Here is a 21,695-nt window from a genome sequence, read left to right on the forward strand (position 1 = left end):
GTTTAAGGGGAAGGGGCATGCTGTCCCTCTCGTAAGGCTTTACAGGCCCTGAGGACATCATTCCTGCGCACCATATTGTTTTTAAAGGAGAGTGGGGCGCACAGCTCCCTCTCCAAACCTTTAAAAGCCCTGGTGAACCCATCCCCTGTGGCAATATTATCTTAAAAGGAAGGGCATGCAGCACCCCTCCCTGATCCCTTGCAGACACCAGGGACCCCATCCACCAGGGTCTTTTTTTAAGGAGAGGGTGCACGGCGAATCCCACAGTGCCCCGCTCTCCCTAAACCCCAAATTAGGGAATTCATATCCCATTATGCAGAGCCTGTGTGCCCACCCCAAAGGTGTGGCTAGGGAAATTAGTGACCTCTCCTCTGTGGTCAGTTTAAACCAGTTCAGGGGGCAACTCTTTCTGTATAGGGATTGGAGCCTGTCTGATGAGGGAACAAAGAAGGGGCCTGTCCAATGTAATTTGACATCTGTCTATGACACAGAAGCCTTGAAGTTAATTGGGTTCCTGGGCACTGACCAAATGATCATCCTGCCAGAGAAAGCAAGAACAGTTTTCACACCAGGGCTTGAGCACTCTGAGGGATGCAGCTGTAGGTTAATGTACATTAGCCTGCAGAGCATTTAGGCAGGGAAAATAAATTCCTTAATATTTATTAGAAACCTGTATTCACTAGTGAATTGGGCTTTTAATACATATCACAAAGGGCCCAAGAATGACATTTCAAAGTGTTTCCTAGCTTAAGATTTCGTAATTAAATTCAATAGTGCATCTCAGTGTTTCTCAGCCATCCTTGCTACAATGAATATAGCATTTAGGTGTTAGTCACTGCAAGGACATGTTTAATATTAACTATCTACATCTCCTTCTTTTAAATACCATGCACCTTGCCCTATTGGCTACAAGACCTACTTAGGGATGACATTAATATTTAAAGGGAAGGGTTTATTTTAACATATAAAAATGCAGTTTTTAAACTGCCACAGTCAGGCTACAGTGGTAAGTCTGAGGCCATGTGTACACAATACGTAGTGGATGGCACAATAAATGCAGCAGTCCACTAATGAAATTTAACTCACGGGCCCTGGGTACACTTTCTATCTTATACTAGGGACTTATAAGTTAAATATATTTAGTGGTCATGCACATGCACTAAGGCCTGGTTAGCAGAATCCCAGTGCACAGTCAAAAACCAGCATCAGCCCACAGAAAAATGGGGGTTCCACACAAAAAGAGGCTCTCTCCTATAGAAACGGACACTTATCCAGTCCATTCTCTCAAAATTAGTACAATATAACAATCAATCGCAAATACAGAAAATAGACAAAAGGCCGAATCTAAAACCCCTTTACAAGGCTTGATTGTAATAGCTGTGTTATTTTGCAGTCATTTAAAGTTTTTTTACATGTGGCGTCTGCTGTATTTTTTGTATTTTCAGGTGATGCTGTGCCGATTTCGAGACAATAGACTAAGTGTTGGGAAAGGGTGTACATCCAAAAACGGTTGTGCTTCTGTTTTCTAATTTGTTATCATGGAATACCGACTTTTCAGTATAAATAAAGATTTTCTTAAGTTGCATGCATACTTTGATGTAAGATCCTAGCTTGTTCATTGCAGTATTATTGTGTTGAAGCTCCACCAAGTAAAATATGTTATTATTTGTGCCTTCTCTGATGCATTGCGCATTGGAGTTGGTGATGTTGTTTGGGAGTATTTGCATGGTGTATATTGGCAAAATTAATGAGCAGGCAGACTTTGCAAGGGCTCCATAACAATACAAGAAATAACAAAGGAGGCAAATCAGTATGGAGTAAAAATTCTCCTATTGGTAGCAATCCAGCCGGTCTTGCAACAAGTCAACAGGTAGCCAACAATCAGCCAGCACGTGTGCAGTAGGCAGGCGTGTGTACGCTGCTATGTATGCAAGTATGTGTTGTTGTATTTAGCCAGCAAAACATTACAGAAAGAGCAACAGCTTGAGATCCCAATTTAACTGAAAGAGCAGCAAATACAGGAAGTGGTGTGGTTCAGGACAGCTTTTTGTAATAAGCACTTAACATGGAAATAGTGGAGAGGAAAGACACTAACGTGGTAGCTGCTACACAGGTCTATGGGCCAATACCGACTAATTAAAGAAAACTTCAATAGTAATATTAGATTGAACAGCAGCATCACGTTGCATAAGGGGAAATAGAAATGGCAATTATTGAACGAATGTCCAGTAAGCACCAATATGAACACAATCAGAGTCTCAGTCTCACAAAGACTTTTTCTTTCCAAGAGCAGTCTGATTTAGGAGCGAGTAAAGGTGGAGACTAAGAAGACTCTCCTGGCTCTACAACTAGGCAAAAAAAGGGCAGATTTAATTGAACTCGCAATTGCTTTTGCGCTATGATTATAGATAGTAAACAGGACTGAAATATACTGGTCTGAATTTTTGGGTTCTACTTCTCTTGCCATATGTTCTGTGGCAGTCCAAATCCCAGCATGGTGGCATCTTTTTGGATAATAGAAAGGTCTGGACTTACTGTGCACCCAAGCCCTTAGGCAAAATATCAGTGTGCCGCAGTTAGCAAATTGAGTGTGTGTTGATTTGGGAAAAAGGGGACATGCTGATGTATGTGTCTCACGATCCTGGTACTTCTATTAGGGGGGAAGATGTGCATATCATAGAGTGCTCCCCATGATATGACTGTGTGTGGATGGTGCTGCTGTGGATTGTGGTGTGCAGTCGCGCACGGCATGACTCGCAGATGGGGGGGCGCGTGTGGAGGCGTCAGTTAAAAAAAAAAATTTCAACTTACCTTCAATTCCGGTCCCGCGTTGCATCTCATCTCTCAGGCAGCTTCCCTCCCCTACCCTAAGCCAATCACAACGCTGCAATGGCAGCGCTGTGATTGGCTCGGACGCCGACCAGACAGGCGTCTATGGGGAGGCCATTTTCTCTATGTAAGCTGCATGCAGCCTACATAGAGAAAATGAAGAGTGCGTATGACAGGTTTGGTAAGCCTTGGGGCCGACCAAACAGTCAGCGCACTCAGAGTGGGCAAGCCACTCCTCCCCTGGACTCCTGCAGGACTGCCCACCTGCCCGCCGCCAACCAGGCAAACCCTTCTGCTTTCTCGCAGTGCGAGAAGCAGAAACATAAAATGGTATTTAAAATACCATTTTATGTTTCTGCTTCTCGCACTGCGAGAAAGCAGTGGGGCGACATTGCTCCACCAACGTGGAGGAGCCGCCCCTGGTGGTCTGTGAGTACAGTGTGGCGTTGATGCATGGTGGTTGAAGCTGGCAGTGCATAGAAGCCAGCTCCCACTGGGGTGTGCCAGATGGGTCCTGCATTTACATGTAAGGATGTGTTTATAGTTATACTGCCTAGTTTCTGGCAAGAGGCTAATGACTGTGTGGTCTAGAAGCAACTAACAAAAATTTATTTTGACGATTGCTCACTTTATTAATTGCTGTAATTATCTCTATTCAGACCCTTCAATGGTTATCATGCAGCGTGAATGTAGCTTGATAAAATAAAAAATATTGGTAATGAATAATTAAACAATATGAATAAAATTAAGAGAGGTCAAGAACATTGTTATTAGGCATATTGAGTAAAAAGAACATCCCTACAATGGGAAAATGCACTTGACACAGAAATAGTTGATTTAAGACCTCAGCTTTCTTCCAAAGCAGTGGCTACGGATGTCAGACAACTGAAGAAACATATAAAAGATGAAGATAGGATGAATTCATAGCACTTTTATTGTACGTGTTTTTCCTTTCACTTTGTGTTTTTATCTAAAACACTTTCATGTGCTCTTTTCCAAAGTCTGGCACCCAGAGTAGCACTTCTATTAACAACAGCAAATCTATTTCGGTTTTAGAAATGTGTTTCAAGTAATAATGTACCCAAGAGTGTTCTTTGAAGGATTTTGACACTCTGGCAAGTTGCTAAAAGCTCGCTGACAACCCGGGTATAACTATGGGAAGGCTTTGCGGTGTGTCTGCACAGCTGGCAGTCAAACTGGTTGAAGGAAGGGAGCCAAGAGTCTTGTGTTTGGATGTAAGTCACTTTCTTACGGTCCAGTCACTGTCGATTGGCCTCCGCTGTTTCGAAAACCCTTCTGTTTACCTGACCCTATACCATGAATCTATATGTTTTCGCTTGATTCACTGTCTCAAGTCGCTAAAGAAGCAAGAATATTTTATCTGGTCCATTTAGCAGCTCTGCCAGTGAACATCACTTTGTGTGACTTATGTCCCATGAGTCCTGCTACTCTCTTACTGAGCATGTTTACAAACAAATCTGAAGGACATTCGCATGGATGGTGCCTGTTACCCAAGTCCACACTGGCAAACAAGTAAAGCAAAAAAATAATCCTGCACTGCTTCACCTGCGGCAGAAACAGGCATTAAACTGAACTTCACTTATAGGATCTACTCAGGGTTTGATGATTTTCACTCTGTATATCATCAATAATATATTTTCCTCTATCGTATCATATTTTATCTTGATATTGTAAAATTAAAATACAAATAATTACTTATATTATTGGTCATCTTCATCAAACAATGTGGAATACTTTTATTTATATGTTATGTCTCTCAAGCTATTGGGGGGAGAAGTGTAACTTCACTTTGTCCTACTTTTTGAAGTTCATTTTCATAACTTTGCAAACTCCACAAAGTTCCTTCAATGTTTTTTCCAGACATAGCACCTTGTATTGAAACGATAGTCTTCCAGTAGAAAGCTTATGTTTGATAGCGAGGTGGCGCGTCATGCAAGGCAGCCTTTTAGAGCGCAGCAGATGACAGCAGCAGCAGGCAAATCTTAGTGAATGTGCTTCTGCAGTGTGCTCTCCCCTTATGCAATGCAGCGCAGCGAATCTTTTTATAAGCTGTGCTGTTTTGTGTGAAAGAGTAGTACAATTGCCCCTCATTGTTGACCATATTTTGAGGTACAATGTACCTTTGCTTTTGCATTCCACAGCATGCTGATATTTTTGTTGTATGACGACACGTGTCTGCTTTATAGCTGGGTTTATCGTGGCTGCATGGTTCCCTTCCACAGGAAGGGTGTTGAGCTGTTGCATCCTGTTTGTACTTGTGACGCTATTGCTACTTCCTGCCTAACGACCCTTATTTTCCTTCGGCTCCCCCTGACATTCTTTTGTCTTTCCCTGCAGCTCTGGGGCATAATCAAACAAGGATACAAGTGCAAAGGTAAATAACAATCACAGCTTGTTTCTAAAGCCTGAGCTCGGCTCTGTTTTGTAAAACACTTATGTCATCAAAGACTCAAATGCGTCAATCCTAATTTGGGATCATTCAGGCAGAAGCGGGGTTGAGTAACCGTGCCACGCAGTTGCAAAATGTTATTATTAGTTGCATGAACGGAAAGAACTGGAGCATTAAATGTACTAAGATACTTACTGTGCTGTGAGCCAAAGAAATCTCAAATGCGTTGAAGATATATTTTAAGACACTATGCAGTAGAATTACTGCTACACTCTATTATTGTCTGCTAGGTTGCACTGTAATACTTCGTTATCTAGTGCTATGTTATGCTATGTTGTTAACTTATGTTATGCTGTTGTGTTATATTGTGTTATGTAATTTATGGCATGGTCTGTTATGCTATGTTGGTAGGCTGTTATGTTATGCGGTTATGTTTTGTTATGGTATGTATCCTATGCATGTCAAATCTGTACTTCTTTTCTTTATTTGATACACTAACATAACTTGTCTTAAACCTTGAATTTATTGCTGTTGAAATTTCGAAAGTATAAATGCATCACTTAAAAGAATATACATGAGGGATCACCATGATGGAAAGTAACACCATCTAAGACTCTCACGCAAAAATAAAGCAAGTTTCCACCATCATCTCGTAGTAGAGAACTGCATTGTCAATAAACACTTGAAAGTAGTATAGACCAGTGCTGGTAAGGCCCTAGTAATTATGCATTCACTCCAGCAGAACCTCCTCATCCCTGCTGGTTGAAGGTTGAGCAGTAAATTTGCAATCTAAGGATTTCCTCGTAGCCGTCTTATCAACAGGTGGTTAGAAGATGTCCCCGATAATTCACTGGGTTCTCCTTGCTGCTGAATGAGATTCCTATTCCTTTTGGTGACAGATGAGCAGGTGACAGCTCATTCTTAACTTTTCAGGTGCATGATGCTGAGGGTTAGGGAGCATGTCATTGTAGCAGGGCTATGCATTGTGCAATTACTTCAACTGCATCCTCATCCCTATGAATACATTCAGAGTATGACCAGTAGGGGCAGAATGATATTTGTGCATTTCAATAAACCTACCTCTACTCACCGGCACCGCCCCTCCTACAGGGGTCACTAGACTTTAAAGGAAAGCTGTATTCTGGCCAATGGCGAATGACAGAAAAACACAAACAGAATTCGGCTGAAGTAATATTTGAATGGATCAGCTATACTTTCATAAATGTGGACGACACAGAAACATCCAGCAAACAGAAAACAAAAAGACCTAAAAGAGTAGAAGAAACTGGAGCCCCAAAAATCTGTCAGCACTAATAAAAGATGCACAGGGGACAGCATAACAAATGCAAACATATTATTGCTTGGGGTTTGATCATCGTTAACCCCTTCCCCGCTCATGACGGAACCGTTCCGTCATGAGCCACGGTTGAGCTGTGCTCATGACGGAACGGTTCCGTCATGACACGCCCGTTGGCGGCCGCTCCGCCTGCGCGGTGCTGTTTCCCCGCCTCTGTGGGGGGACAACGCAAATGGGCGGAGTCATGACGGAACCGTTCCGTCATGAGCACAGCTCAACTGTGGCTCATGACGGAGCGGCTCCGTCATGAGCACAGGCCCACCGCGCTGCCCCCCCCCAGTGCTGCAGCGGAATGTCCGCAGCAGCGAAGGGGTTAATGAACTTACGCATTACAGGAATACGTTATGTGAGAATATGACAAAAAATTGCAAAGATCACAGCTATGATTATATTTCTTTAACACATAATCTTTTCATTATTTATATAGCCATTCACAGAAAAAAACTTAAATAGCTGGCATTTTCAAACATGACAATTCTCCAAGTCAATCCTGGGGTGTAGTGACCTACATGGGAGAAGCTAGAGGTGTGTGAGCCACTAAAGGCTGCTGGTCTTTGGCTCGGCTCAAGGACCTGTCTCTCGAGCCCAGAATGACTCTAGACTGGCCACTCCCAATTCAAAGCTACAGAGCACTTGGAGGTGTGTGAGTGCATTTGTGTTTGTGTGGATCAGTGTGAGAGTCAATGTGAGTGAAAAAACACGGCTATGTGTGAATGTGAGTGCTGGAGCAGGGTTTTCTATATTTCAGGATTTGAGTGTAGTCATTAAATAAATCCCAATACTGGTTATATAGACCTTTGTTGGTTGACAAAGAGAATTGAGGAGCAATCATCTACATAATCAATAAATAATTAAAGACTTTTACAAATAGTCAAAAAAAAGAATTGGTGTGAGTTAAAGGGTTCTATTTTCAAATCTTTTAGTTTTTCATCTATGTATTCATTAGACATTAATCTTTAGATTTCAGCATTAAAAGTTAATATAATCCATCAATCGATATTTGATTATAAAATAGTACAAAATATTTGGTAATATCGCGTACAGTATATTAATAATACTACAAGTCCGTTCCATAAAGGAAAATTCATAATCTAAATTAGCCAGTATAATGAGAGAAAAAGGTTTCAGTTCAGAAACCCAATGAAGAGTTCTGATGAGAGGGATCAATGCACAAGCATAAAGCTCTTCCAAATAAGGCTGGAAAATATGCATAGTCATAAATAAGCAGACATCTAGAATTAGCCTAAATAACCTCTCATGTAGAAAAGCCAAGAATATCAGAGATGAGAATCTAGTCAGAATGTCGGGGAAAGGAATCCGGCTTACTCTCGGAACATGCACTAATATAAACACACAAATTCTATGGTGAAACATTATTTTCTTTCGTCTTCCTCATCCTCCAATAGAATATCAGCAGACAAATGGAAACAAGTTCACTCCCCATCCTCTCACCATAGCATAATAAACTTTCAGACATTAGTCATTGAATAGGTACAACGTTATTTCCTTGTGGTCCTAAAACCTCTTCCCATGAATCGTTCTTTCTGACATTTTATCTCCTGCGATGAGAACCTTTCTATCAGTTGTTTAATACAAAATACGTGTCTATTCACTAATCAACAGTAGGCTTCTGTAGTTGCAAAATCTGCTCCAAAGAGTCGAAAAACATCATGCACAAACAACTTATTCAATGTGAAAAACAGGCCTTTCCATGTTAATGCATCATTTTCCCATTTAACAAGGCATCAACAGTTAGGCTAACTTAATTCAGCACTTTATTTATGTGCAGGCCTATAACATTTAGATATGATTACCCACTACATAATTTGCATTTAGCATAAGTTCTATTTAAACACAAGCTTGAGCTATTTATTAATATAAATGTTTTTTTTAAAAGCAAATAAGATTTGCGGCAACATAAGTCTTTAACGCTCACAGTCCTTATCTGTGCACACATTATTACAAATCTTCCCTCCTGTTGGCAGTGAACATAGTAGCATAAAGTTTACCTTACTTGCAGGACAGTGCACACGTAATAACGAAGGGCCACATGCACAAAGCATTTCTGCAATTGGAAATGGACGATCAGGCCATTTCTGACCACAAAAATTATTTTACAAATTTACAAAACGCATATTGCGATTCGGTTACACGTTACTGAATCGCTATTTGTGTTTCTGATTCGGTATTTGGAAGGGGCATGTTTAGGGCATCCCTCCCAAATATCGAATCTGAATGGGATGTATGAATATTTTGTGACCGAATTACGGTCACAAAGCATTCCTATTTTACTGACTCCTTGAAGAAGCTGGTAATCCATTCGCAAATAGGAAGGGGTCCACAGGGGGCATCTTCCCCTTTGAGAATAGAAAATAAATATTTTTTAAGAGCTGGCAGTCCCACAGATCACTGCCTATTCTTCGAAAATAAAACTGCAAAGTTAAATGCATCCCATTTTTCTTTAAGGAAAACGGACTTCATTTAAAAAATAAAAAAGATTGCCTTATTTAAAAGCAATCACAGACATGGTTGTCTGCTGACCTCAGAAGACCACAATCCCTGTGATGGCAGTGATTCCAAATGGGTGGCAAATTGCGACCTACCTCATTAATATGCATGAGATAGGTCTTTTTGCGAGCTACTAGTTATTTATCCATAATGTAACTCAAATGAGTTTCATACATAAGGAATACCGATTTCCTAGTTGTGATTCGGAGAGAATCGTAATTAGGCAATCGGTATTACTAATGTTAGTACATCTGGCCCATAATTTTTCCTCCGGTGGGCCGATGCATAAAACATCACGAAATCTTTCATCTTGCAGGACAGTGGAAATACGATCACACATATTGTGCCATCAAATATTACTGCACAGAGAACCAAGAATGTGTAACCTGATAAGAATGTCATTTCTGCATCTGGAGGCGGTGGTAATTACGACCCTTCAAACAAGAGAATAAAAAAACGTACTTCAACTCTTCAAAAGAGACTTCCAGGATACTTATGGTACGGCTGGCACAGTTCTCTGTGTAGGGGTGGGCGGGTGGGGCTTTGGCCACGGGCTACATTAACCCCTTCCCTGCTCATGACGGAACCACTCCGTCATGAGCCACGGTCGCGCTGTGCTCATGACAGAGTGGTTCCGTCATGCCGCGGCCGTTGGCTGCCGCTCTGCCCACGCGGCGCCTTTTCCCCGCCTGTGCGGGCGTCTAACGTAAGTGGGCGGCGCCGTGACAGAACCACTCCGTCATGAGCACAGCTCACCCGTGACTCATGACGGCATGGTTCCGTCATGAGCATGGCGGCGCCGCGCACACTTAAAACACCCCCAGCGCTGCGGCGGAATTCATGCCGCAGTGAAGGGGTTAAAAAAAGAATAATAAATAAAACACTGGACTTGCCGCCGCAGGGTCCCAAGTCTTCCCTCGTGCTGACTGTGTCCGACTCCAGGTCGAAACAGGAAGAAGGCAACCAGGTTCCCACCCCTAAGCTAAGTGTCACGGCGCTCAGCCAGGGGCTGGAGGGGTGGGCATGTTCTCCATGCAGCTGCAATGCAGCCTGCATTGAGAAGGGGAAAGTGCGCATGACTGGTTTGGGCAGCCCAAGAGAACTGACCAAACAGTCATTGCGCACTCAGGAGTGGGCAACTCAATCCTCCCCTGCCCTGCTCAATAAGCAGAGCATTCCCGCTCACACCCCCCATTAAAAAAAACCCCATAAAATGGTAATAACTAAAAGTTATTACCATTTTATGTTTTTGCTTCTAGCACTGCAAGAAAGCAGTGGAGCAACACTCCTCTGCCATAGCAGAGGAGCTGCTACTGATCAAGTGCAGATATAACATGGCACAGCAGTTTCTCCGTTAACTATATTTGCCCTTTCTCCATCTTTTTACGACAACACCTTGCTGTCTGAGCCACCAAAGCAGCTCTTACTATAGTATTTATCCTCCTATGAAATCGAGGATTTCTCTCCTCAGTCAGCATGAACATTAAATGCTGTTTAAAAACTCTTCAAACAAGATATCTTGTAATACCCCGGGGACCAGCGGTATTCACGGATAAACCCAAGCACACGCAGGACAGATAAAAAAGGACATGTACCTTCTACTAGGGAGGATAGAATTTTCAATAAGTGCCTTTTTTACAACCTCCACATTCTTTCCCTGATTGAGATGCAGGTTAGTATCACCCTGAAGGAGTTTTACATTTCAATCACCTACTAAACTGAGCTTCATTTAAAATCCACTCACCCTCCTCCAAGAGGCCAGCAGAGGGGTTGTATTCATTTTTCTTTTTTTTATAACTCTGTTTATTGAAACAATTAAACATGATGGTCAATGCATGCAGAAAATCATTTCTTTGCACAGTGTCACATTATCAGGATCACACGGTGGTGTCACAACTTTCGATGGTACATAGTACAAGATGTTCACAGTAAATATCAATTTAAGGTGTTAACGGTTCGTCAAGGGATGGGAGCAGAGGAGGCTAACACAAATTGCCGCGGTACATATCTTCCATTTTGTCCAGATTGCTATCCATTTCTTGGGGCAGCCCCAGGCAATGTATACTGTCTTATCCTGCAACATGCACCAGTCCATGTCCTTCTTCCATGCACTAAGTGTCGGAGGTGTTACTTTCCCCCAAAGGCATGCTATGTTGCGTTTTGCAATAGTCAGATCAAGATTCGCCCATAGTCTGCCCTTTGCTGTCAGATCAGTGGGCTCCCAGATGTTCAAGAGGCACCTTTTGGCTTCAAGCCGCATTTCTACCCCCCAAACTGTACGCATACATGCATGAACCTGTTTCCAGTGGGTTTGTATCAGGGGGCACTCCCATAGTATATGTATAAATGTTCCCGCCAGACCACATTGTCTCCTACAGTGCCCCTCCTCACTTCTGCCCATCAGCACAAGTCGGTTACCTGAGAGGTATATTCGATGTAGTATTTTCAATTGAATCAGCCGTAGTTTTGCTGATATTGCCACTTCCTTAGGGGAAGAAAGCGCCTCCCTCCATTCCTCCTCATCTATCACCAGACCGTCGCTCTCCCATTTCCTATTAAGTGCGATTAGGGGGTCGGGGTGTGGTGTATGAGTTTTTTGTACGTAAGGGAGATGGCCTTTTCTGGCAGGCAACCATCTAGCAGTCTGTCCTCAAGGGGGGAGGACTCCGGTAGGAGCGTTCCGGCCGGGATGTTTGCCTGGGGTGAGTGTTTGACCTGCGCATATCGAAAGAATTCCGTATGCGCCAGTTCATATGTCTGCTGCAGTGACGCGAACGACACCACACCACCTCCCCAAAGGTCTTTTCTGCGGGAGATCCCTATCAAGTCCCATTTATTGAACCCTTTATTTCGACCCCGTCTGCCCAGCCTTTCAGAGACCCAAAGTGGGGTAGCCAATGCAAGTTTCTCCACCCATCCCAGGTTGCGGCTTAAGATGTGCCAAAGTTGGACCGAATGCCGTGTGGGCCCCGTAAGTGGGTACTTGATGGCCTAGAGTAGAGCGCTACTTCGAAGTTCCCTCCCGGGAGAAGCCACCTATCCATCCCGTAACCGGGATCGTCGCCACTACAGTATGTACCTTGGTTAATGGCTGAGAGATGGGCTGCCCAGTAGTATTTCCTAATGACTGGAAGCGCTATACTCCCATCGTACCATCCAAGTGTAAGTTTATGGAGTGAGATACGTGGTGTCCCAGCCCATGGTAGGTCCCTCTGGGTAGCCTTGATTTCTTTAAAATACTTCTGTGGGACTAGGTCCGGGTAGTTCTGGAGAGCGTATAGGAAACGTGGCAGTGTCATCATTTTGAAAAGTGCCGCCCATCCCAACAGGGACAACGGGAGCCTCTTCCAAGTGGTGGTGACCCTCTTGAATCTCTGCAGAGGTGGCAAGAGGTTCCTCTCATATCTGGCTGTCGGATCTGTGGTGATAAAAATACCGAGATATGTGAACCCTTCTGTAACAACTTGGATAGGGCAGCCGTGTGGCATCGAAGGGGGGTGCCATGTAAGACATATAGCAGCGATTTCTCCCAGTTGATCCTGTAGCCGGAGTTTCTCCCAAAATTGGAGAATATATCTAATGCCACTCTCAGGGATTTATAAGGGGAAGCGAGGTATAGGAGGATATCGTCTGCATGGAGCGAGATACGATCTTCCCACCCCTCAGCCCATTTGAGCCCTCGTATTGAAAGGTCCTGCCTTATCCAAGCCGCAAGTGGCTCAAGGGAGAGAGCAAAAAGCAGGGGAGAGAGGGGGCAGCCTTGTCGCGTCCCCCTTTCCAGGGTGAACACCTCGGTTATTTTATTGTTTACAACTACTTGCACCAGCGGTTCTGTATAAAGGAGTCGTATCCACCCAATGAAGTTAGGGCCAAAGCCCAACTTGTTGAGGACCGCCAACAAGCATGGCCATTCGAGCGTGTCAAACACCATTGTGGAATCCAACGAAACCACAAACGCATCTTCTTGTATTTTGTGGCAGCGTCCCAATACTCCGTGGAGGCGTCGTAAATTTTGTGCGGTGTTACATTGTGGCATAAAGCCCGATTGGTCGGGGTGGACCAGTTTGGTGATTATCGGCTTGAGTCTGTTTGCAAGTAGTTTTGCAATGATTTTGGGTTTGGTGTTTAATAATGAAATCGGCCTATAGGAGGTACACATATCTCTCTGGGTTTCCCCTCTTTCAGGATGGCCACCAGTGTGGCGATGCGTTGGTCTCTCGGCAGTTTCCCCATAGCTTTACTATCTTCAAACATACGCTTGAGGTATGGGCCCAGTCTGTCAGGCTTTAGCTTGTACAGCTCAATCAGGAGGCCGTTCGGTCCTAGGGCTTTCCCAGACCGGAGGTCGTTGATCGCTGTGGCCAGTTCCTCTGCAGTGAGTGCAACCTCCAGGGCCTCACGCTCGGCGTCTGAGAGGGTAGGTAGCTTAATGTCAGCCAAGAGCGCGGAGGAGTCCTCCTCCGGGAGTTCAGATCCCTTATGGTACACTCACGTGAAGTGCTCTGCAAACTCACGGACTATTTCCTGAGGTTTGGTTGTATTCATTTTTTACTCTCCCCTCCACCCTCACCGACAGGCCTGCCCAGGGAGTGCTTTAAAATAAGTGTTGCACCTCAGCATTTACCTATTTTACCTAAAGGAACTGGCAGGCACTCAGCAAAACAGTAAACACAATTGGGTGAAACAAGTAATCCATTCCCTTGTTTATCTCACAATCACAGGCTTTTAGGATTAACATAACATTTTTTTTTGGTACGCTCAGCTGGCGATTTGGCTCTTAATGCAATGCCAAGCCGGCCCCTGGCTTCACTTTGGTTTGACTCTTCTCCTGAATTCTCTAGCTCGCCCACCTCGAGTATAAGCTAGAGAACAGTCCTTTACAATAAGAAAAGGAACAAACAAACTTCTTGCAGACATATTTAGTAGGGCCAGCATCCACTCACTCCACTACTGGACTGCCGTTCAACCGAGAACAGTCCAGAAAAAGTAACCTGAAAAAGCCCATCCAGTGATCTTAATGAAGTAGTACCCACTACTCAGAACACAGAGGTGTACCAGTCAGTGGTATCTAAACAATCTTCCTCAATCCAATCACTTTTGAAATGCCTCAACCTTTCTCTTGTTCATCATTACTCTATAGCCTATCCTTACTCCTACTGCAACTTCGTCTCCTGCATAACTCTCCTGCTTTTGCTCCTGCAAAGAATACAAAAATGCCTTTGCATTCTCGTGATTCCAGAAGACATATCATGTCATATCCTTAATGGCCTTCAGATTCATGAGGAACAGGAATCATGATAATTGCCCCTTCCATCGAAATCCTACTTCCAGGTACTCGAGCCTCTAATGAATCCGTTTTGTCCATTGGCTAAAGTCGGCAAACAGAAGAATTACAAACTGTTGAAAGTGCAACATCCCCCTCCTCCTTGCTGTCTTCATAATCACCTCTCATAATGAACAGAGGTGCCGCTTGAGGAGAACCTTCCCTCAAGCCTGCTTCTAAATCAAGGGTTTCCAACCTTTTCTGTGATAGGAGCTACTTATGTTCAATGAAAATCATCCTGAGCTACTAATTATATTGGTGTTGTAATAGTGACTACATCAGACAAAAACTGCAATAGTAGCCACGGAACGTGGGATTGCTAGCAGTGATCACCTCAGTGTCTCAGGTAGGGCTGCCAGCAGTAAGGAAAATTTAAAAAATCTTTGTCAATTTGGAATGTGTTTATATATAATAGCTGCAATGCCACCAGTGCCAAGGTAATAATATTAGTAATAAATCTCCCCAAAGCCACATATGTTTTCACTGAAACATCAGCTTGAAATACATTTTGGTCACTTTTCAAACATCAGCTCACACGTTCTAAAAATACACACATACTTGTCTTAAATACAGACTCTCAGTTTTGGTATATATATTAATTCAACCAAGCAAAAGCAACTAATTAAGTAGGCTGCACTGCACACAGGACAGCTACATACAGGTAGCAGGAGAGCTACCAGTAGCTAATGAGCTACTTGTTGGAGACAGCTGACCAAAATATTCTGAAACATTTCAGCAAAGTTACATACAGGTCAGGAGCGAGGTTTTTGAAGCACCATCTCATGACAAAAAATGCCCTTCTATATCCAAGAGGAATCTGAGGCACCTCAATATATAGCTGTGCTTGCAATTTTCCAGGGACTCCAATTTGTGTTCAGAATGACAATTCTGCACTAGAAAAGTTTGAAGCATTCATTTTGATCTCTACGGTCTTCTGGGTGTTTCACAGAATAGATTTGAGAAAGCAAATCTCCTCTTCAACATAGCTGACTGAATCCAGTTTGTGAACCGCCTCATGTATTATACCTAGCTCTTCTTCCATCTTTTCTGTAGATGTATTAATGCTCCTAAGTATGGTCATTATTGCACCTCTAGTACCTTTGAGATTTGATCTAGCACTTAACTGTATTCATTTGTCTGCTCTTTTAAAACCATTGTTATACTGGAAGATGGTATAATCCACCCTGGAGCTAACTCCTTTTAAAGAGGCCCTTAGGGACCTGATCAATTATGATAAACAGGTTCAAATCCCCTGGTTGAACCATGCAAAAGCCGTTTTATCTGTTGAACTTGGGGAATCTGTGGCAAACCCCTGAAGAAGCCACTAAAGGTGTAAAAAAGTTCTTTAAAAAAAGTATTGGGAATAGGTGATGACTAAAATATGGTCCAAGCATAGGGTGGGCTCCCTAACAGGGCTAGTTTGGTCCAATAAATACTCACCTAGATTTGAAACGTATATGGTCAGGATTTATCCCCCTGTGTCTAAACACCTGTTTATCCAGTTTAGAAGTTGTACCCTACCTTTAAGATCTTTTACCACGAGCTTAAGTAAAATTGTTTGTGGACAGCAGCGGCCGGCATGGCTCACAAGTGGGGGGGCGGGCGCGTGGGTCACATGGGGTGGCCACGGTGGGCGAAAGAAAAAAAACATAAACTTACCTTGAGGCCGGACCCACATCGCTGCTCCTGATCTCCTATCTCCGACTACAGGAAGCAGGCAGCCAGGCTCCCTCTCCTAAGCCAATCGCAACCCTGCAATGCAGCGTTGTGATTGGTCTCAGTGCCATGACACGGTGCTCAGCCACAGGCTGGAGGGGTGGGCATGTTCTCCATGCAGGCTGTAATGCGGCCTGTATGGAGAATTGAAAAGTGCACATGAATGGTTTGGGTGGCCAGATAGGGCCGACCTAACAGTCATTGCGCACTTAGGAGTGGGAAAACCACTCCTTCCCTGCCCTGCTCCATGAGCAGAACAGCCCCGGCCACCCGCCTGCCCGCAAAGCAGCAGGACAAATCACAAAGCATAAAATGATGATAACTTAAAGTTATTATCATTTTATGTTTCTCTTCTTCACACTGCTTAAAAGCTGTGGGTCGACGCCCCTCTGCCATAGCAGAGGAGCCATCCCTGTGTGTGGACCAGAGTCTTGTCCTTTTTGCCCGCTGATAAAGGAAATAGAAGAGCATTTTCTTCTTTCTTGCTCTAGATACTCAACCTTATGTAACAAACAAATAATTGCAGTGTGGAACCTCAAAGGTATGAGGCATTATTGGGAAGCATTACAAATGTTTAATCTGACCTGAAAAAGTCAATACTGTTTGCGGTCTCACACTTCCGTCAGAGGACTTGGGCCTTACGAATGAATAGACTATAAGTTCGTAATTTGTAACTGTCTTGAATATTTATTGGTGCCTAGGTATTTAAAGGGTATGTCATTAGAAAAGTACTTTTTAATAGTTGATATTGACTGATATTTGACTCAAAGAGTTGCTTATTATGATGTTTATGTTATTTGCTTTTAATTATTTATGAGCAGATTGTGGTAATTTTAAACAGTCATGAGTCTTAAAATTAAGATATCTCTAGATTGGTATGGACTAGAGATTCAACATGGTGGACCCCTTTAGTCTAGTTTTAGGATTTCTGGAGGTTTATGTTGCTTTGAGTTTACTGGCCCATCAGAGGTTATTTTATGAGACTAATTTGTTATTTATTGAATATGGGACTGTGTTTGTATCATGGCTGCTATTTTTATGTATTGAAAGTATTTATTGCATTTGCACTTTATGGTTACATGACTGAAATGACGTACTTTGATGATGATGATGATGGTCATCATTTCACCCTATGATGGGGAGAGATATCCTAAAGAAAGTTTACAGTAGGGATCCCTAGATCCTGCTATATGTTTATGCTCGAAGAGGTCTTTCCCTTCTCAGTTCTTGCGTTTCTTCGATTCAGGGTATGCTGACCAGTTTCCTTAAGGAATGAATGTAGTATCCAGCAACTACCTTCCCCTGTAATAAAAATAAATAGGCAACTGCCAATGCACACAATGAGGTTGGTGAACACCGACACAAACAAAAGATTGATGCCTGAGCTGGAATACTTAATGCAGTGTCATGGGTCTTTGCCATGTTTTGCTGCACAAAGCCAATTCGCCTTCAATCACCAGTGGGCCTCCCATTACATCCAGAATCCCCCAGCCAACAATCCACAGGTAGGGAAAGGGAGACAATAGGCTGCCACACGGAAAAGTGGGACAGAAGATATAGACACAGATTCAGAAAATGACAGGTCAGTCACCATTGCAGATGCCCTAGGAAAAGCAAAACAAACTGGCATCTGGAGGCTGGTTGATATACAACTCGCCCCCTTCCCTGTGTCAGTGGCTCACTGACTAGGAAGATCAAAGAATAAGCTTTACCATCTGCCTTACTAAAGCTGTGCTAGCATTTTGATCAGCTTTATACACACACACACACACACACACACACGCACACACACACACAGCAATGCATTATTAAGTAATGGATGAGCATTGGTATAATACAATACTTTACAACCTAAAAGGGTGGAAAGAAAAGTGAAGGGGAAAACAGAGGATAAAAACAGCCTAGCCGGGTCTCTGCTTGCCCAATGCTCCTACTCCGCTTCACCTTCTCATTTCTTTGCCTTCAGCTGTGTTAGAAGCCATTTCCTTTGTACTTCTTTACATTTATGTTTATTCTGCTGCTATAGTGCACACACCAGAACTATTGTTTCAGTTTGTACTGTCATTTTTTACAGATTGTGGTGTAAATTGCCATAAACAATGCAAAGACCTGCTGGTGCTGGCATGCAGAAGGTTCTCCAGAGGAATGTCATTTGGCAGTAGCCATGGTTCTTTGCCCAGCAGTCCATCCCTGCCTCCAGGTAAGAATTCAGCAGATGAAAGGCGCACTGCTGTTTGTAAAGCAGAGCTTTGCCATTTCGTACAACAGTACCAATAACATGTAATAAACCTATTATTTTTTCCAATCATAGTAAATGTTTACAAAGGGCCACTTTTTGTCTGGACTGGAGCTCACCCCCGGGTCCGTTGGGACACTTTACTCTCCCCTATGAGCGTGGTGGTCTTAGGGTTCCCAATTTTTTACTATATTATTTAGCCGCTCAATACCAATACACTCATCGCTGGTATCACCCAGATGCCCGCATCCCATATCTCCGTCCTGAACGAGCTCAACTGGATGGACTTCTACACTCATAGAGACTGCCAAGGGCATGTTGCTAGATGTCAAGGACATTCAGACTGTATCTACAACATGCTGTGCTGATGCAGGCTACGACGCATCCTGGGCAGAGGTCCCCGTTACTCAAGTGCCCTCCCCCTTCATGATAACCTATGGCGTCCACTCACATGTGAAACATTTATCCAATGAACACTACGCCGGCATAATCTATCCAGCATGGGTGACCTGTTCCCAGATGGACACGTTCTACAATTGGCTGAAGACCCACAGGCACGGGACACCCCATATATTTACCTTTTTGTTTTCCGGCAACTCTAGAACACCTTGTGATCACTAATGCCCTCCTATCCACTGCCCCTGAGGATTTCACACCTCTGGAGATAGCAATCACCGACATAGACAGAGACCATATGACATCCAGACTATACCATTCATTTATTGCCCTGAAACCAGACACCACTGCACGGGTGAATGAGATCTGGCGGCAGAACTGGGGGTGCCACTAACTAATAAGATCTGGACATATTTCTGTATGCAAATCCAACGTATCTCTATCAGCCACTCAGCCACATGCACAAGCATCTACATTTTAAATTCATACACTGCTGCTACCTCTCCCCACTCGATATTGTCAAATTTTACCATACCAGATCTGATCGATGTATGAAGCTTCAGGCTCTAGGGGTAGACTTTGCACATTTAACTTGGACATGCCCGGTTGTGGCCACTTACAGGGTAGCTGTCTTAGCACACATATCTGCCATGATTGAAACTGAGCTGTCTCCTGACCCACTAGTAGCACTCCTGGGCTACACCCAAAATGTTCCCCTCTCTTCCTGTTGCCTCACTTCCCTGGCACTATTGCTGGGCAAGTGGGAAATTGCTCTGCACTGGGGTAGTGCCAGGTCTCCTACTCCCTCGAAGTGGCTTTGGAGCATGAGTCGGTGTGAGAGTATTGGCAAAGACTATTTCTGCCTCCAGCCCCTCACCTCTCGTCCCAAGGATATTTGGCTACCTTCCCGTTCATATCTTCACACTCTTGAACAAGATACTACCAACTAACATCTCTTTCCATTACATCCATCGGTAGATATCCTATGTCTTGGTCACCACCCATTCATGCTACCAAATCTCCAGCCATGTTGTTTGGCTATCTTCATGCAATGACAAACTAACTCTGTAACAATGTTTATTCAGTGTGACTTGGTGATCTGATTTTTGACAGCAGGCAATTGTTAATTGTTCATTGCTAACTGAAAATCAAATAAAGACAATTTAAAAAAGGCCACTTTAATAGTGAAAATACTAAGTGGTGTACCTTTTGTTCACTTAGAATTTGGGTGGTGCACTGGAAACATTGAAGTTTCTGGCATTGCTTGTATCACCCAAGTCTCTGAAACTGTCAGTAAATATTTCTAGCTGAGGTCCAGAAGGAAAAAATACAACACACACTGTAGGGTTCTACCCAGTCCAATTAGAGCTCTTCAATGAGTCTTTGTGGTGCTTGGATCACACATCCCGACCTTGTCTTCGGAAACTAGGGAAAGGCAGTAGAAATGTCCATGACTGACATTGGTGATGTAGAAATAGCAGCAGTCAGGGGTTCTGCACTTGTCCTTTTCAACCCAGTCTCTGCAATGACATCAGGGCCTAATGAGTGATGAGCCACATGTTGGAAGTGCAAGGAGTCTCGCTTAATGGACTTCCCAGGAGACAAGGCAGTCACCATGTGACCTATGCTGGTCATAACATGAAATGGTTCTGCATTGAAAGGAGCATTAAACTTTCATTTTATATGCTGATGAACAAGCACTCGATCTCCTCTAGTGAATATGATATATTTAGCATTTCGACGCTTGACATGTTTAATATGTGTTGAGTGATTTTCGATGACAGGAAGTTGCATAGATGGCAGGCCTTTAATTCTCTTTATACACTCTTGTTGAGATGTGGAAACCAGACTCGGTCTCTGACAACTTATCTGGTGGCAACAATTTTGCGATGTCCTTCATGGGGCACTTTAATTATCTGTTGTCGCAAACTCTCTGGAATGACAATCTCGGACCTCTTAGATTAATACATTTCTGAGTAACGGACAGCTCATCTTTGACATTCTTAAACTTTTGATATTCAGTGCCAGTGGTCAGAGGTCGAGGATGCTGGCACCAAGGCTGATGTGTTATAATGTCTTTCAGTTTCAACATATCACATCTTGACTTGTGGCAGTGACAATGGCAGCTGGGATTCTTGATTTCACTAGGAAATATATGTAAGTTTCAGCAGCCTTAGAATGCGTACCATGTTTTTTTAGAGGCACTCTTGAGTAGTAGTCAGCAGGGTTCTGATCTTTCCTTGGACAATGCACAATGGTGTAGTTGTAATCTTGCAATCGCAGTCCCCAACGTTAAATGTGAGGATGCATTTTTGATTTTGGATTGCCAAAGATAGCCAATAATGCTTGCCGATCAGTCACAAGTGTGAAGGCTTCCCATATAAGAATACGTGAATATGTTCACAAGCCCACACCAATGCCAAGCTTTCTTTCTCTGGTTGGGAATAAGTATGTTCAGTTTGGGGCAAACTTCGGCGTGTATACACCACAATACGCCTTCGAAAATGTGGGTGTCTGTTGTGCTGGGCAAGGATTGCACCCAACCTGACAGGGCTACCGTCAACAACAACCTCAGTATAAAGCATTGGATCACAGTATGCCATTTCAGTAGCGTTCTCAATAGCTTGTTTGATATTCTTGAAGCTTTGCTCGCATTCAGGTGACCTATGAGAAGAAAAGTTATTTTTCGTCTAATCTCTTAATGACGCACTGACAGTGGCAAAGTCTGGTATGTATCAAGAAAGCTGTAATTCTCCTTGAGTTCCAACTGATCATATTCTTTATTCTGATCCAATCAAGAGAATATATTTGCGCCATTAAATTGTGTTATCATATCGACAATGTGGATGTCCTCCTCTTTCAATTGACTTGTTTGCTTGACGCATATCCACGCAGATGCGAACAGCTCATTCACTGTCCT

At 43.4% G+C, this 21,695-nt stretch overlaps 1 protein-coding gene across 4 annotated transcripts in view; it reads left to right on the forward strand.

The window, feature by feature from the left end:
- The window catches only part of RASGRP3 (RAS guanyl releasing protein 3), a 540,454-nt gene that overhangs the window by 476,977 nt on the left and 41,782 nt on the right, over positions 1 to 21,695 (forward strand). For all 4 annotated transcript variants that reach the window (XM_085611793.1, XM_085611797.1, XM_085611795.1 and 1 more), the window contains 2 exons: positions 5,188 to 5,224; positions 18,218 to 18,343. In XM_085611793.1, coding sequence (XP_085467919.1) covers positions 5,188 to 5,224; positions 18,218 to 18,343 — 163 coding nt within the window. The remainder of the gene's footprint in view (positions 1 to 5,187; positions 5,225 to 18,217; positions 18,344 to 21,695) is intronic.

The sequence above is a fragment of the Triturus cristatus genome, chromosome 6, assembly GCF_964204655.1.
Source record: "Triturus cristatus chromosome 6, aTriCri1.1, whole genome shotgun sequence".
In the NCBI taxonomy this organism is placed as follows: Eukaryota; Metazoa; Chordata; class Amphibia; order Caudata; family Salamandridae; genus Triturus; species Triturus cristatus.